The following is a 17,368-nucleotide window of genomic DNA, read 5'->3' on the forward strand; positions in this document are numbered from 1 at the left end:
AGGTCCATCGGCCGTGAGCAACCCTCCGCTCCTCCGCCGTCGCATAGCATCTGTGGCGTTGTTCTTTAAAAGGCCAAGGGCCACTCACTGTGTATCCCCTTCAACGCAGCTCTGTGTCAGCCCTCCTTACAATCATAGTGTGACTTCAGATCTGGGGCTAAAGAGAGAAATGCCGACTTAATGGGGTTGAACAGGACACCAGACATGTTTGTTTACGAGGCCTGCCCCAGCTTTTGCTATGGGTTAAATAGGACAAAAGGGTGTCAACTGTACAGTGTCAACATGTGTTGTAAAGATGACTGAATTATTACCTTTACACAGGAACTGAAACAATTAGTCGATTAATTAGATAATTATTGACAGAAAATAAATTGACAACCATTTCAATAATTGAGTCATTTTATTGAGGTAAAATATTTGCTGGTTCAAGCTTTGTGACTGTAACAATTCAGTGTCCTGTATAATCCTATGATAAATTGAACTTCTTTAGGTTTGGGATATAGTCTGTATAAAATAATTGGTTTGTGGACTGCTGTTTTGAAAGCTTGGATATGGCATTTCAGCGGTACCCAGCTTGGTTTTTTGAAGCCAATAGTGACCCTGTCTGGACATGAGGTTAGAGCTGTGCATGAGCGAGGGGAGGATCTGACTCAGACTGTAGCGATGCCTTGTAGACAGCCTGTCATTCAAGTGGCCCCACCATCAAATATGCATAACTTTTAAGCCTTAATAAAATGTTAACAGGTGATTAATACAAAAATTCATACCTAATACAGTTCTCATGAATGTTTAAATTTGCAATAGAAACCAAAATAATAATAATATTTATTATTTTTATAATCAGACTGTAAAAGTGAATATGTCTCCTGTAACGTTGAGCATTTTAAGATGAGGGTCTACGAGGATTGACTTATTCTTGTAGCCAGCCCCAATGGCCATTCAAGGAACTGCAGTTTTTGACATTTTTGTGCTTCATTTTCATCCTTGGAGGTTGCTGCTTGGGTTTTTTTGCATCGGCCGCCTTAGTTCTCACATCTACCTAGCACAGGGGAGAAGTTTATGTTCTTCAACCCATCTCCATCAATCACCACACCTCCAGTGACTAACTTAGAGCTCTTTTCTCCTCACTTTAGTGTTCAGGGAGCCCTACACAGTCCGTGTGGCCGACCAGCGCTCCATGCGGGGTAATGTCGCCGTGTTCAAGTGCCTCATCCCCTCAGCCGTCCAGGAGTATGTCAGCGTGGTGTCCTGGGAGAAAGACACCGTCTCTATCGTCCCAGGTAAGAAAATCAGCCAAGGAAGGTTCACCAAAACACAAACCCACATCCACCTTGTGTTGCTGTCCTATCTATACTGTCACTACAAACTGTGCTCATATAGCTGTGCGAGTTGTATTTGGCTGAGTGTATGCTGGCTGTGTTTGATCAGGTGGTGGATATTAATGGAACGCAAATAATCTAATGTTATCCCAGTATGTCAATGGACTCAAGAACATTCGCTCTGCAAGAAATGAGAATATTCTCCCCTCATTTTTAAACTGGGACCAAAAATACAGAGTTCTGTCAGTGATTTAAAAATGGGATTTTCTATTATATTTTATTATAATGAAGACCTTTTTCCTTGTTTGGTGTGTTTGTGATTGTGGACAGCCCTTAATAGATACTAATCAATGTAATTGTGTAACTGACATCTCCTGTTTGGTCAGTGAGAGAGGATGGTTTAAAAAATGGTGCAATCATTCAGAAAGAAGTCTGATGAAATGGCCTTTGCTTGGCACATCCTCGGCTCCTCGCTCACTAGCTGACACCACTGTGGTTAATAGCTGTGTTACAGGGATAAATCAGGCATTGGTAGACATTTGCTGTGTGTGCGTGTATGTGAGAAAGACAGAGGGGGTGTGTGCTGGGGGGTCTAATTTGATGAGTGATAGATCTGTTTAGCTGCTCATCACAGTCACCCAAAAGAGAGCAGCCACACCTCTAGGGCTCTGCTGTATCTAGAGCTGTTCTATCTGTTCCGTCTCATCCTCTGTTCAAATCATTCTTTGAGGAATAATAATATCAGTTTGAATGTCAGTCTCCTACATGCTGCTGTATGTTGTGTCTACTTGCGCTGTGTGTGTGCGTGTGTGTGCAGGCTTGTGTGGCACAGTGTTAACATTTGCTCTGTGGAGCAACTGCAAATTGCAGGGTGTCAGATGAGACTGTTTAGGTCAGATGATACGTATTGCTCCCTCTGCCCCTTATCTCAGTCTCTGATACTGAGCACCCCTTTCATCTCTCTCAATAGTGTGTGAATAGAGGTGTGTGTGTGTTTGTGCGCCTCTTTGTATGGCTCATGTCCTTCACACAGGAGCACTCATTGATCCAGCACAGCTGTAGAGAGTGTGTGTGTGTTTGTGTGTGTGTGGCCTGAGGGGGGTTTCCAGTCTGGATCGATAGAGCTTGCTGTTGGATTCCCCTCTCTCTTGTCACGGATCCCTCAGTGTGAGTGTGGTGAGGCCAGGCTAGTCTGTTTGACATTAAAACATGCACATATGAACAAGCAAGAGCATGTGTGTGTGTGTGTATGTGGACATGCACACATGCGCAAACACACAGGAGCAGCTTTATGTGACTAAGCAGATCAGGAAAAGTCATCCATAGGCTGTAAATGATCTTTTACCTTTATGATCAGATGACCATATTTACAGAATCATCTTAGAAATAATGTCATGTAAAAAAGGTTCATGCTGGAGAGACTTCATAATTTTTTATCATATCCAGAGGTTAAAAAACTGGATAGAATTATTGCTTTTTATATGGTATATATGGTATACTCCCACCAGGTGAAAATAACTGCAGACGGACATTTCTGTCTTTAAGAGGCTGTGGCTGCTTATTTTTTTAGGCTAGAAAGATACTGGCATGTTGTAAAAGTCGACATCCCATGGCATCCTTTTGCACCAGCCATGCTGGAGTAGCTTGGGAAGTGGGCTAAATAATGCTCCTAATTTATAATTAACTGTAAACAAGAAACCAAAGCATATCAGTGAGTGATCTCTGAACTCTCAGTATTGACATAGTTGTAAACTAGCCTGTAGCAACAGCTGAATAGAAATTGTGAAATTAAGCTGTTGCTTTGGTTGTGGTGTGCCACTCCAAGATTTTTAGTGGACCAGTCTGGCAGAACAGAATATAAAACAACATTTTTAGAGCTGAAATGATTAATCGACTAATCAAACTAATCAAACAATTATTTCAGTTTCAATTATTTTTCAAGCAAAAATGCCAAACACTTGCTTGTTCCAGCTTTTTCGTTATGTGGATTTGCTGCTTTTCTATTTCATGTGATTGAAAATATTTTGTCAGTTAAGGAGTGTTGATTGAGCAAGACAAAACATGGGTTGGTGTGATGGACATTTTAACCCTTTAAAACGTAGTTCAACATTGGTTTTCATGTGCTAAATTCAGAAGCCTCTCACAAGCTATTTAACCCTTTAAAACCTGAGCAAATTGGTTTGATTTCTTTCAGAAAACATGGAAAAAAACACAATGACCAACTTGGCAAGAAATGTCCCACAAATTGCAAGAAATTAGTAAAAGGTAATAAAGAATATTACCCGAAATGTAGTTTAATCATCAATAACCATCTTAGAGTAAACCATAACAATTTGCATTTAAAAAGGTTTAAGAGCTTTTTTTGTTTTCCATCTTTCTCTCTTTTTTTCTCCCTCCCTCTTTTTTTTCAGGGCTGATGAATAGGTCTTATTAGTAACACAGTGCTCCTCTTCTTCTTTCCATCCGTCTTTGGCTCGAAGCCTCCTCTCATCTCTTTCGCTCCCTGGTACAGACTGGTGGCCTGTGTCAGCATCATGGCCACACACACACACACACACACACACACACACGTGAGTGCATGTGTGCCCCCCCCCCCACCCCACTACACTCCACCAGACACCTCATCCATCCATGCATCCATCCATCCACTCTATCCATCAGCTCCTGGTGGCAAGTACAGCTTTCTCTCTTTCGATAGCACTCGAGATGCTCTAGTGGTTTGCCATTTATTAGGGACAGTGTATGCCAAGGTATTGGCTTGACAGGATGACACATGTCACACAGACGGCTGTGTTGGTCAATAAAGCTGAGTTTGAATGGGCTTTGATGAAGAGGCAGGAGGGTGTTTGCTGACAGCTGGCCTCACTGCGAGACGACCCTGCCTGGGTGTCGTGTCAGTATTTGACAGCCAAATCTGTTTGCGTTGAGGCCCGTTCACAGAGGGATGTGAGGGGGGGAAGGAGTAGACAGATAGATAGACAGGCAGACAGTCAAACAGAGGAGGGCTTTGTGTGTTGACTGGCTATCCTGGTTTTTACTCCCCTGTCATACCTCCCCTTCTCGTGCTATCTCTCTATCTCACCACGTCTCTCCCTCTAATTGATGGTTTGCTGGTGTTGCCGTTGGTTAGAAAATTAGCATTTGTTTGCTTGTCAGTTAGGGAACTGAAAGAGGATGCTCTGTTGACGGATGTGTATGAAGGAACTTCATCTGTGTGTCTGTGTGCATGCGCTTGTGTCTGTCTGTGTGTCACTTTGTTAGTATCCATCTCCTCCTCCAGTTGGAGCTTAAAACAGTGTGAGTTTTATCTGGTCACCATGGTAACGGGTGCGAACCGGCGGGCGGAATGAGGAAGGTGTGAGGATGCATCGATGCCTGATTTTTATTAGTGCATCACCACGGCTCGGCTCCTGCACGCGCGCGCACACACACACACACACACACACACACACACACACACACACACACACACACACACACACACACACACACACACACACACACACACACACAGATGACATAGCCTCATATTTATGTACACTTCAGTGACAGGAGGTGTAGATATACATGTCGTCACTATCAGAAGAATGAATCTTCATCTACAAATGTGGAGATTTTAGCACTTTTCTTTCTGTCTATCTGTATCTCTGGTTTGTGGGTGACACTATGTGCCTGTGCAGTACACATGAGAGCAAGACCAATAAATTAGCTGGGCCAATGCTCTGTATTGGCAAATATCCTCTTATGGTAGATATATTGATATATGTGTGTGTGTCTCAGCCAATGGGTCAAAGATCTAGATTTCAGTTGGGGGCATGAAAGTAATGGAGGACTTGAGTTTTGTCAAAATTTTGCACCATTATTAAAGCCACAAATTGATGCAAAAACAATGCACAGATTGATGTACTCAGAAAGTGCAGAAAATTAAGTGTTTGACGCTTTACATTTTTGGTGGTGGACCACCAAATTCGTAATTTTATGTGGCCCACTATTAGCCCACTTCTGACAAGCTACTCCAACATGGTTGGTACAAAAGGATGCCATGGGATGTCTACAGTTGAAGGATGAGTTGATTAAAATCACCAGCTATTATAAAGATTTCGTTGGTTTGCTCAGGCATGTTGCTGCTGATGGCATCATTCAATTCCTGCAGTGCATTTTTTGAATTTGCATCAGAGTTTCATGTCCTTATGGCTCCCAACAAGGTCTGCCCATCCAGTGCAATAGCTTGATCCAGGATGTTAAGGGTTAGCCATGTCTCTGTGAAGACCTTTGCTGAATGAGCCTCAATCACATCTCATCCACTTTATTCTCCTGTTACTGGACTTTAGCCAAAAGAAGGCTTTGTAGAGGAACAACGCAGCCTTGCCCCGATGCCAGCTCTCCCCCTCTCTTTGTCCGGTGCTTTCAGTTTTGTTTTTCCCCTCTGGTCTGACTGGCCGCTCGGCGTATGCAGTTGGTAGGGATCCTTTTGCGGTCTGCTATATTCAGTCCCAACCCCACACAACTTCTCCCGATTTTGATAAGTGCTACTCTATCCTAGAAAAGTCATTCTTCAGCAGAAGGGGCCATTGTGTTGAAAAAATGGAAAAATCCAACAAAATATGGCAAAAAAGTAGCAAGGATTTGAGAAGCTACAGGCTGCTGCATCTACATGCGCTGCTGTTGTCATAGCATAGATAGCACTTTCTTCTTAAATTCCTCATGTTCATGTGAATCACATTACATACAGGTTGAATATATCAAATCGGTGACACCTGATTAGCATAATTCCTCAAATGTAGAAGAACACATTGACAGTTTGATGCATTGCAGTAATAAATCAGGCTAGTTACAGGTCCACTGTGAAGGGTTTAGAGGGGACATATTGGCAGATATGGAATGTAATACAATAAGTATGCTTTCTTTGATGTATAATCACCTGAAAATAAGAATGGTTGCATTTTGTGACATATAAATAAGCTGTTTATATCTACATAGGCAGTAGGACCTTGTCCATGGAAATATTATTCTGCACCGCCATGTTTGTGTAGTAGCTCAGAATGGACAAACCATGGCTCTAGAAAGGACAATTTGTGTTGAAGTATCAACCACTGTGGTAAGCAGCCCCTCCGCAAAGAAATAATTGGAAATATAACATGAAATTGTATACATATTGCTGTGATAAATCAGGCTAGTTAATACATATATTTTACACTATTGGCTATATTTTAAAATTGCATTTTAAGAAAAAAATTATTTATAGTTTTACGATAATATAAATAATAACTTGTTAAAAAAAAATATGATGAAATCGTACAGTACTTCCTGTCTTCTGCTGTATTACATGAAGAGGCTTCAGAATGACAGAAGACCATTGGAGAAAGACACAAAGTGAACGATATGGACATAGATAGATTGAAATATTGATCTACTGAGCCATTGATTGGTTGATACAGTGGGAGAGAGACAGAGAGAGGGAGCGTATCAAGGGTGTGGAAAAGTGTGACGTCTGTGTTTTTTTTCATTGATTGAGGTTGTTTAATCCCCCTTCTCTTTCACACACACTGCCTCTCTCTCTCTCCCTCTCTCTCTCTCTCTCTCTCTCTCTCTCTCTCTCTGTGTGTGTGTGTGTGTGTGTGTGTGTGTGTGTGTGTTAAGTGTAGCGTCACCACAGCTGCTGCAGCTTCTGTCCCAGTCTCCATTTTGTGGCCACTCTGCAGAGGCCCTATACTCTCTCTACCACTTCGTCTATCCACTCTTCTTTTAACTTCGTCCCTCCCTCACGCTTCCTTTCTAGAGGCACTTATTAGGAGATGAAGTGACAAAGCTTCATCCTCTCCTTCCACTCCATCAAACCCGAAAGTGAACAACAGATAGGCACCAAAAAATGGCAGAATAGGCAGAAAAAGAAAGACAAAGTGGCACAAAAGCATGACATGCTAAATTATGCAGATGGAAAAGTGGGCATAGGATGGAGGGATGATGGAATGAGGCGAGTAGGTATATGAGAGGATGGGAAGATGGACAAAGAGAGAGGTGTGTGTGCTTGGTTTTCTTGTTGTCCCCAGCACCCAAGGGAGGAAGAGGAGGCCAGGGGCTTTAAATCCGCTGTGTCTGGCCATTAAAGATGCATTTGACAAGTGCTTAAAGCCCACCACCTATCCTATTTCCTCCATCTCTCTTTCTGTGTTAGACTTTTTTTTATTTATCCCTGTTCTAACCATTAACCATTACACACATCGTGCACATCTATGTGTGTTTGTTTTTGGGATGGTAGCAGTTTGTGCCTAATGTGAGGGGTGGGAGGGTAGAGGACAGGGGGTAGCCGTGGAGGGGAAATAGGTGGTGTTTACTTATTGATGTGTGTTTATGGGCTGTGGTGTGTGTGTGTGTGTGTATTTGTCTGTCTGTGTGTCTGTGTGTGAACCTGGCAGTTATTTGTGTTAGGTTGGGTTATTTATTCAGCACTCGTGTTTGGATGTTTTACAGAGAGAACAGGTGCAGAGTGACTCTGAGCGCGCTCTGTTTGAGCGGACTCTGTGTCTGTGTGTGTGTGTGTGTGTGTGTGTGTGTGTGTGTGTGTGTGTGTGTGTGTGTGTGTGTGTGTGTGTGTGTGTGTGTGTGTGTGTGTGTGTGTGTTATTGAGACAGACAGACAGAGAGAGAGAGAGAGAGAGAGAGAGAGAGAGAGTAAGACACAGGGGCATTCACTGCCGTCCAGGCACTGCTAGGGCCGCAGTGTGTATCTGAGTGGTTGACATGATTTGAGTGTTGAAAGGAAATGCTGATTTGTAGCTTTTAAGATACACCGAGAAGTTAATGTGCAGGTTATTTGTGGGATGACAGACAAGACAGACACTGTACATGCACAGGAACATGGATGTTCTGCGTAGAGATTGAAATGGCGGGAGAGATGGAGGGAGATTGAAGGAGGGAGGGAGGTAGGAAGTGAGAGAGGGCTGTGCACGAGGAGAATTTCAATGGCACTCCAATCATGCAGGCAGTCTCGTTAGCCCAGGGAACATTTGCATAGCGCTTCGCCGAATTCATTTGGCCTTACTCAGAGAAGATGGCTCCCTTTCCTCTCTGCTTGTTAGTCATTCATTACCCGCACTCAGCCAAGGTGTGCACGAGTACATGCATGTGAATCTGTTTGTTTCTGACCTGCCAGCTGATATGCTTTTGATTTTCTACTGTATAGTCTTTGTGCATAAGATCGTTGCTTACTCTACTTGCAGTGCAGCAGTGCGTCTGCATCTTTCTGACTGAACAGATACGTGCCTCATTGTACCCTCCTGCATATATACTTACTATAATAGTGTAAGTACATGCCAGCAGACAGAATCGCTGTCAAATATTTTGCCAAATGCAGAGCCGACGTCAGAGCATTACTCATCACCCACCATGATCTCCTCGCCAACACCCTCTTCCTCAAACAGTAATGCTGTGCATCAACTTTGTGTATCACTGCTGCATTCCTCCTCCTCCTGCCCGAGAACCTAATTAAGGGAAAAAATATGATCGGGCTCAGACAATCAGATCTGTACTTGAGGCCATCACTAATAGGGATCATGACTTGCCTTTAAAAGCATGTGACTTTTAGGATGGGGTGAGAGTGTGTTTGTGTGTGTGTCAGGGGGGTAGAGGGGGTGTAAGGGGTGGAGGGTGGTGTCAGTGAGGATGCACAGCCAGTAAGTGAAGATGACACACATAATGAAGAATACAGTGGATGTGTTATTCTAATTATCCCACTGACACCTCCTTGCAATCTAATGTTGTTTGACAGCGCACAACAACCGTGGTGAAGTGTGTGTGTGTGTGTGTGTGTGTATGTACGTACATTTGTACGTGTGTGCATGGGTGCGTATGCATATAAATTGCAAGCAAGCATTTGCTATAGAGTCTGACTTTGTACATCACATCTACCTGGGCTAAAATTTGAATATGATTTTTGGGACCTTTCCTAAAATTAGTTTGTTCTGTTGGTCAGTTTAAGTGGACACATGCAAAAAAACATCTGCATACCCAGCATTACTCATCACTGCTCCTTGTTTATAACTTTTGTTTGATTATAGTTATGTATTGTAACTTTATCTAATAAAAATAACAGATGCTCTAAAGGGACTCACTCCCTTATAGTAAATACATATGTTTTTCTCTTATCTGTTGTGCTATTTATCAGTCTAGATTGTTTGGTGTGAACTGCGGAATGTTCCTGATATTGGCAATAAAGATGTCTGCCTTCTCTTGAATATTACTAAATGGCACTTGACTTGTGGTGCTCAAAGCACAGATAAACTACATTTGAACAACTCAACAGCAATGTCTCTTTCCAGAAATCATGAGTGGGTTACTCAAGATAATCCACAGACCTTGTTGTGAGTAGTTTAATGCAGGAACTATTTTCTTTCCACCGAACTACACCTGCTAACCATATCACAGTACAGCAAGAGGCGACGAGAGACTTGTGCTAATGACAGTGTGAGATGTAAACGTAATGGTAGCCTCCTTGGCTGAACTGTAGTGTTACCTAGCTAGGTGAGCTAGTAGTAGATGCACACTTCCTTCTGCTCTGTGATATAGATGGTGGGTGTAGTTCACTGAATCCTATTATGTATTTTGAGGCCTCGCAAGTGAGTTAAGTGCATGTCTTTAAAGATTTTTTGAATCCCACATTATTTACACCCATGTTTAATAGCTTGGGGTCTTCTTCTTCATTACCTTTCTTCACCCATTACCACCAAGGACTGCTTGTTCCACAAGAATGAAACCGGTGGTTCAATGTGACTTGTACATGCTTACATTAACAATCCAAACAAAACAGGGCCACACTCGTAAAAACATAGTGACATATTGCTATGAGTGGTTAAGGACTTCACAAGGTACCTTTAAAGGTGTACTTTGCATGATTTCCTATCAAACAATGTATAGACTTCCTCTCCTCAATTATCACTTATGAACCAGTGGAAGTGTGCGGAGGTCTATTTATCAGCAGAGAATCTGCCCTTTGATTGTAATTTCTCATTTTCTTCTGATTTTGTTATATTCGGGAGATCCCCGGGCAAAGCTTGCAGGTGAGGTTCGACTTCATAAAAAGGTAGAAACCAGGTACCAGATTGTAAGCACACACATCCAAGAGGAAGCTACAAAAAACGCACATTTTGCAAACATGATTTAATCTGGTGTTGGCTTTTGCTTTAATTTTCTATGTTTACAAACAGCAGCTGACACTTCTTGCATAGTGTTCCTTTAAAGGTGTCTTTTTTAATGATTCATTTATAAGCAATATTATAAAAATAACTTGAAACTATTAATTCCAGTTGCATATTATCACTGAACGTAATGGTGGGTGTTTTTTTTTCTCTAAATATATTCATACTATCATAAAGTACATGTTTTTTATAAACAATTATTGAACAAATATCAATCTCTGTAATTTTGCCAAACATAACAAGTGGTTCCCACATCAGTCCCTGGCCCTAAACTTAAGAGACTGATATTGTTCATATTAAAATGTCATCATGGAGCCCTGTAAACAATGAATTAGAGAATTATTGCATCATTTGTAATTTGACCAACAAGACAACTACTTTATCTTTAAACTGTTTGTGAAAGAAAGAATGCAAATTGAGCATTTGTGTGTGCACATGTGGTTAGATGTGCATGTGTTGGTATGTATTTGTGTTTTAGTAGCGTTGTGGGGGCAGGGCAATGTGAGCGATATCCTGTTCTGACACATCCCCTCTGGAGCTGACTTAATGACCCGTGACCTGAAGATGTACATGATAGAGAGGGAGAGAGGGAGGAGGATGGTGGGTAACTGTGGAGGGACAGAAGTGGAGAAGTGGGAGGACGAAAGCTGTGGTTTGAGGAACCTGAAACAAAATGGATGAAAACTGCAGCTAATAAAGCAGAATGAGAGATGTAAATGTGTGCTGTGTGACACATCAGTCTCTCTCTCTCTCTCTCTCTCTCTCTCTCTCTCTCTCTCTCTCTCTCTCACTGGGATGTGTCCTGAATTGACCACACTCATACCCATTAGTTGAAGGAGCTCCTCCTTCACTTTTCCTTATTCATTTCTTTCATCGAGCTCATAGATCACAGCTAATCAAAGACAGGATGAAGACAGCCAGCGAAGCTCTGACACGCACCCACAATGGACACAGGCAGAGGCAGTGATAGAAAGATAAAGAGTCCCAAAGTGAAGGAGGACAGGGAGATAGGGGTAGAATAACTGGGTAGGGGAGTGGGCAGAAGACAGTTGAAATAGATCAGCACAGTTTACCCACTCTACTCAGTTTTTCTTTTTCCCTTTTGACACTCATTTGTTTTCTGTTGTTTCTTCTGCTTCTTCCCTCCAACCTCACCTAACCTCTGCCGTATCTGCTCATTTAAACTATGCTGCATGTGTGTGTCTCTGTGGACTTGTGTGTGTGTGTGTGTGTGTGTGTGTGTGTGTGTTTGTGTGTGTGTGTAAGCCCTCACTGACCTCCCCTGTGAGCAATGGCATCTCTATGCTTTATTAATAGCTAATCAATGGGCTCTCTGGGGTTCATGGGATGCCCTGAGGACTCCCACAAGACATATGCCGGCGTGTTAGCACACACACGGACATTTCCCCACACGCACATCAATAGTTCATAGATGTCAGTGGAGTATAACACATGTAAAGGTTATTTTGCCAGTGGTGTTTTTAAGGTTTTCATTATGGTTTTCATTTAGTCACTGCAACATAATGATGCAAGTAGCTCTGATCCATTATAGACTGTTTCAGATTTGTCCTTGGTGTTTCCTTATTTGGTTTGTTTGCATCATAAATGCACTCTCTCTTTCTCACTTTCTCCGTTACCTCCGCCTCCTAGGCTTCTCTTACTGCTTGACTTGACATTTATTCCTCTCAAGCGCTTATCAGGCCCACCTGACCGCCTCTTGTTTTGCATCATTATTTTCCTTCCCTTTCTGCTATTTTCAGTATGCCTGCCCTCTTCCTATTCTTCCCTCACCTACTTATTTTCTCTGCTCTGCTCTCACTTTCTGTACCTTAGCTTTTGGTATTTTGAAAGAGCAGTCTGGGTTTTTTTGTGTCTGTTTTTGTTCATGTGCATAACCATTGTTTTACAATGCCCAGGGCAATGCAAGTTTTCTGTTCCTCTCACTGTGTCTCACTGGAGACATTGTTTGAAAACAGCGATGTGAGTTTTAGACATGTCTTGTGAGGAATCCTCCATGTTATTCCTTTTTACCTCCCTCCTCTTGTTCTTAGTCAACCCTCACTGAGCTAATGGCTCACTTCTTACTCCCTGTACTGTGACATCTTGCATTAAAAGCACTTATCACAGCCATACGTTCAAACCTGTCCTCTAGAAACTATGTCCATATTTTACTAAAGTATTTTCTTAATTACATTATTGTAACAATGTAATAACTGCCTGGATTGTATTCTGAGACAACTACAACGTCTCTCTCAGGTAACAAAACAACAAGTTTATGTACTGTGTAGCTTCGGAAGGAGGTGGTTAGGGAGGACGGCAAGCGCACAAAGTGCAGGACCTTTACACCAAAACTTTGGATTTGTGTCCAGACTCATGACTTAGGTTTAGGCAATAAAACACTTTGGTAGTTAAGTTCAGGGAAAGACTGTGAGTTTGGTTAAATTCTTAATAAAAAGGGTACTTAAAAAAATAATGCTGTTGTCAATATGAGTGGAAACTTGCAAAACAACAACTGAGACATTTTACCTGATACGCTCAATGGCAACATTTTCTCAATATGTCAATAGTATACATGATTTGCTCAGTATTGAGTGTCATTCAAAGTGATTTGCTGTTTTTGCAGCTCTGTGAATGCATTGCATGCAGAACTCCTCATGAGTTCTTTATTTCCTTAGCAGCAGTTTGATTTGTTAGGTGGATAATTGTTCTGTCGATCCGGTCAGACATAATCAGTAGAAGTGAATGAATACAGTACAATACTTTTAGAACAAGCGAAATGAATGATTAAGTTTAATTTTCACTGTGCCTGGTGTTCTTCTGCTCTGTCTGTGCCCAAAATATGCTCTGCGGGAGTGTTGTGCAATGCACAACTGGCCGGTATATACAGTATATTCCACCAGCACCACTAATAAATGGTCCAGCTCCAGAAATATAAAACCAGTATGTGGCAGTAGATATTTTGATTGTGGCAGTCTGCCATAAATAAATGAATGTGTGGGAAACACTGAAATTATTTGTGCATAAATAGAATTTATAGGAAACAGTAATACAGCTACAATTCCGCATGTTTACTATTTGTGTGCAATCATATGTGCAGTTCAGTCCCAAACTAAATTCAAGGATGAGGTTAGCAATAGTCTATATTTTTGTATTGTCAGCAACTTCCACAAAAAGACCAAACCAATAAACTGTCCTCCAGTCTTTCTCTCCATGCCTTTCTATGGTTCTCAGCTCCAAGCCATTTCAACCAAAGAAGCACATCTTTTTAGTTTTTAGAAAAAATGTCTCCTTAAACAAAATTCACTGGTGCATTTGTTTGTGATACCAATTTGGTGTGATAGCAGGACGCTGTGAAAATGCACTACAAAGCCAGTGTTCATGGTAGTGAAGGAACATGCTGTCCAGGGCGATGATGTGACTCATTGATGTGTTATTAATAGTTTTTGGACAACAATCGAGGTCTGTGCCACAGACAAATAAGAAATATCAGGCTTCAGTCTAAACAGACAAAGGTTGTTAGGAGGATTAACTTCCAGTAACTTTGTGGTGTATCCACTGGTTGTCTGGTAACGACAAGACTCCAGGACTCCAAGGCAAGAAATAGATAGAACCACTGTTTCACAATAAACAACAACAATAATTTCTGTGTATGGCAATTACTCTGCAGTGCAGAGATATGTGAAATTGGCAAACCTGTTTATTCCTGTTATTTTCAGATGTAACTGTAATCTTCAAAGATATATAATTACACGCTGGTCTGTCAAATCAGTATAAATTTAGTTTTTTCTATCCACTGAGAGCTGAGCTGATCAGATCGATGAATAAGAGCAGCAGCTGCCAAGAGTGAATGTAATCTTTTAGACTCAGCAGACTGAATGGTTAAGTTTGACTTTCAATGTGCCTGACATTCTACTGCTCCATCTGTACCCACAGTATGCTGTGCGGTACATATATTTCAACAGCACTCTTAAGGAAAGCTCCAAAAATTTAAAAAAATCTGTTTGTTGCTCCAGATGTTTTAAACGTGTATAAATGAATGTGTAGAAACACCTGGTATATTTGGAATATTTGGAATATTTTAGTTTTTCCTTTATTTCACACTAACTAAGACCAGCAACTCCTGTTTTCTGCAATGTAAAATTACTGTTTTTTGTCAGTGGAGTCTGGTGGTTGTACATTAACAACTTAATTTCCCTGTCAGAGAGGGCTGTCTGATTGCAAGGTAAAGCATTAAAATTAGAATTAATATAGCGTACATGAAAACTTTTTAGGAGGCCCTGGTTTTGGATTGCTTAAAACTAACCAATTTAGGGAGTGTTTGCGCAGGGCAGATTTTTTTTTTTTTAAACCCGATGTCGTGCTTTTTCATCTGAAGTTATTGTTAACAAACATTGCGATTTGGTCACAGCTCATCATTTTACGACAGTGAGCCTTGGTGTTGCTGGTAGATGAAATTTTGTTACTGGTGGAAAGAGCCAGGTGAGCTCTTTTCCAGTATTTCCAGTCTTTACGCTAAGCCAAGCTAACCAGCTACTTGCTGTAGCTCCACGTTTAACAAACAGTTTTAAGTTTGTTAGCAATTGTCCCACCCATCCCTTGTCCAGAAAGCGCATAAGCATATTTGCTAAAATTTCAAAATATTTCTTATATGGGATTTCACCAGTTTTTATACTTACAGCCAGCTGCCCTTTGGTATGTGTGTTTGTATTTTTGTGTGTGCGTGTCAGAGAGACGGAGAGAGAGTAAAATCTTTTTACATCTGAGCTTAGCTGACTAAGGCTCCCAGAAGACAAAGAAAGGGGGAGAGGTGTGCGGGAAGAGAAAGTATAGAGGAAAAAGAGAATGTAATTTGAATCTCATATACATTTCAGTTGAAAGTCACTCTAGCCTTGATACATTCTCTCTGGAGTCGGCTGCACGCACACACGCACGCGCGCGCGCACACACACACACACACACACACACACAGCATCTCCCCACCCACTCTTGTGGACAAAGCTTTTGTGTATGAGCACAGATTGACAGTTGAGTGCTCGCGCTACAGCTCATTCATCCTTGTTGACTACATCTCTGCTGCCAAGTTGAAAATACAGTGTATGTCAGTATGCAGCCACTCCACAGAATAAAATATATTGTTATAGCTACAGTCGCCTGCACACTTAAATACCCCAAATACAACATTAGAAGCGATAAATTAGAAAGAATGGGAAAACCCGAATGGTAGTCACTAAGCTGATTTGTCTTGGCGCTTTTTCTCCCTCCAAACGTATTTTTCGTTGTCCTGGGAAACACAATGCTCCACCACCATCTTATAAGAGCAACACGGCTGTGTTCATGCAAGGTTAGGTTTCCAAATCGAATCGGTTGGCCTCTTACATGGCTTCAAGAAAAATATCTAAAAAGTAGCCCTGAATTTTGAACTTTTATGATATATTTTATATATTCTTGTAATTATGGGAATTAGAGTAATAGAGGTGACATTTTTAACCATTTAAAATCTTAGCAAATTGGCTTGATGTCTTTAAAAAACGTGGGAAGAACATGGCAATTAGCACAGTAACAAGAAATGGCCCCTTAAAAATTGCAAGAAATTAGTTAAAAAAAAAGGAGAGAAAAGAAGCAAAAAAAAGAAAGTGAAAAATAAAGAGACGAGAAAGTGACCTTCAGAAAGTATAAAGACATTTTTTTCCCTTTTTTGAATAATATCTAATAATATCCCCACATATTTTTAAGTTATTTTCTTGTCACCTTTTACTAATTTTATTTTTTTCAATTTTCCTGATGTTTCTTGCCAATTCACTCAGTGCCTTTTTCCCACATTTTCAAAATAAAACAAACCAATTTGCTCAGTTTTCAGAGGTTTAACTGCTTTTAAAAGGTGTCTGAATGCAGCACAACAAAACTGATGTTGATCCACGTTCTAAGGGGTTAATGCATGCAAGTTGCTGCACTGCTTGTTCTGTAGTTTAGTTGCACAGCCATACTAAGGAAGAGCTACAGTACATATCAAGTGCTCAAGGTATCCAAAAACACATATGTTTTGGACTTCTGTCCCTTCTTAAGCACCCCCTTTCACCAACAGCACCCATCTCCAGATTTGTGTGTGTCTGTGCATCTGTGTGTGTCTCTCTGTCTTTTGCTCTGCATAAACAGTGTGCCCTTCTCATGCAGGCTGACAAGTAAACGCCTTGTTTATTTCTGTTGAGGGGAAAACAGACGGGTATTTATTCCATTGCTCCCCCTCCTCCAATTCTTTTGCTTGCTCTCATCTCCCTTCTGACATCTTCAGACAAACGTATAGCTAAAGCAGAGCATCATATAGTAACGAGCTATTGTTTCACCCAGGTGAGATTATTTGAGTGGGGACAGATGAGGATAAATGACCTTCTGAGGGTTTATTGTAGGTTTATTTTGCCCTGTAGCTAATTTAAGTTTGTGACAGTTCTAATAGATTATTTATTGGCATGTGACATTATAGGATTGTATATTTGTATTATGTGATGAATTCAGTGTTCTTTGTAGCCCTTTTTACACAGAGATTGAATTATGGGGTCGTCACAAATTCCCTTCGTAATGTTGCCTTTGCATTTTTACACAGAACCAAAATCCGGCAGCAACAGGCAACCCCAATATGTGATTTTAGACAGCATGCCAGTATCACAGAAGCAAAAGAGGCGTGATGGGCGTGACGTGTAACTCAACAGCACTGGCTTTTAATGTGACAAATAACATACACGTCAGAATTGCTTTATAATTAAAAACAATGGCATAAAATAGAATTAATCATTTAATGTCAATGTTATAAGGCGACTGAGATAGTCCTCTGCTGGGAGGGTAAAGAGCTTTCTGTCCTTAT

General features: G+C 41.1%; 1 protein-coding gene across 2 annotated transcripts in view; it reads left to right on the top strand.

Moving 5' to 3' along the window:
* Window positions 1-17,368, top strand: part of dscaml1 (Down syndrome cell adhesion molecule like 1) — a 147,693-nt gene that overhangs the window by 20,116 nt on the left and 110,209 nt on the right. For both annotated transcript variants that reach the window (XR_015776816.1, XM_088078955.1), the window contains exon 3: window positions 1,134-1,280. Coding sequence is in view for 1 of the 2 variants with exons in the window: in XM_088078955.1 (XP_087935081.1) it covers window positions 1,134-1,280 (147 nt within the window). In the remaining variant the exon portion in view is untranslated. The remainder of the gene's footprint in view (window positions 1-1,133; window positions 1,281-17,368) is intronic.

The sequence above is a fragment of the Plectropomus leopardus genome, chromosome 6 (genome assembly GCF_026936395.1).
Source record: "Plectropomus leopardus strain MGB_pleo_1.0 chromosome 6, ASM2693639v1, whole genome shotgun sequence".
NCBI classification, from domain to species: domain Eukaryota; kingdom Metazoa; phylum Chordata; class Actinopteri; order Perciformes; family Serranidae; genus Plectropomus; species Plectropomus leopardus.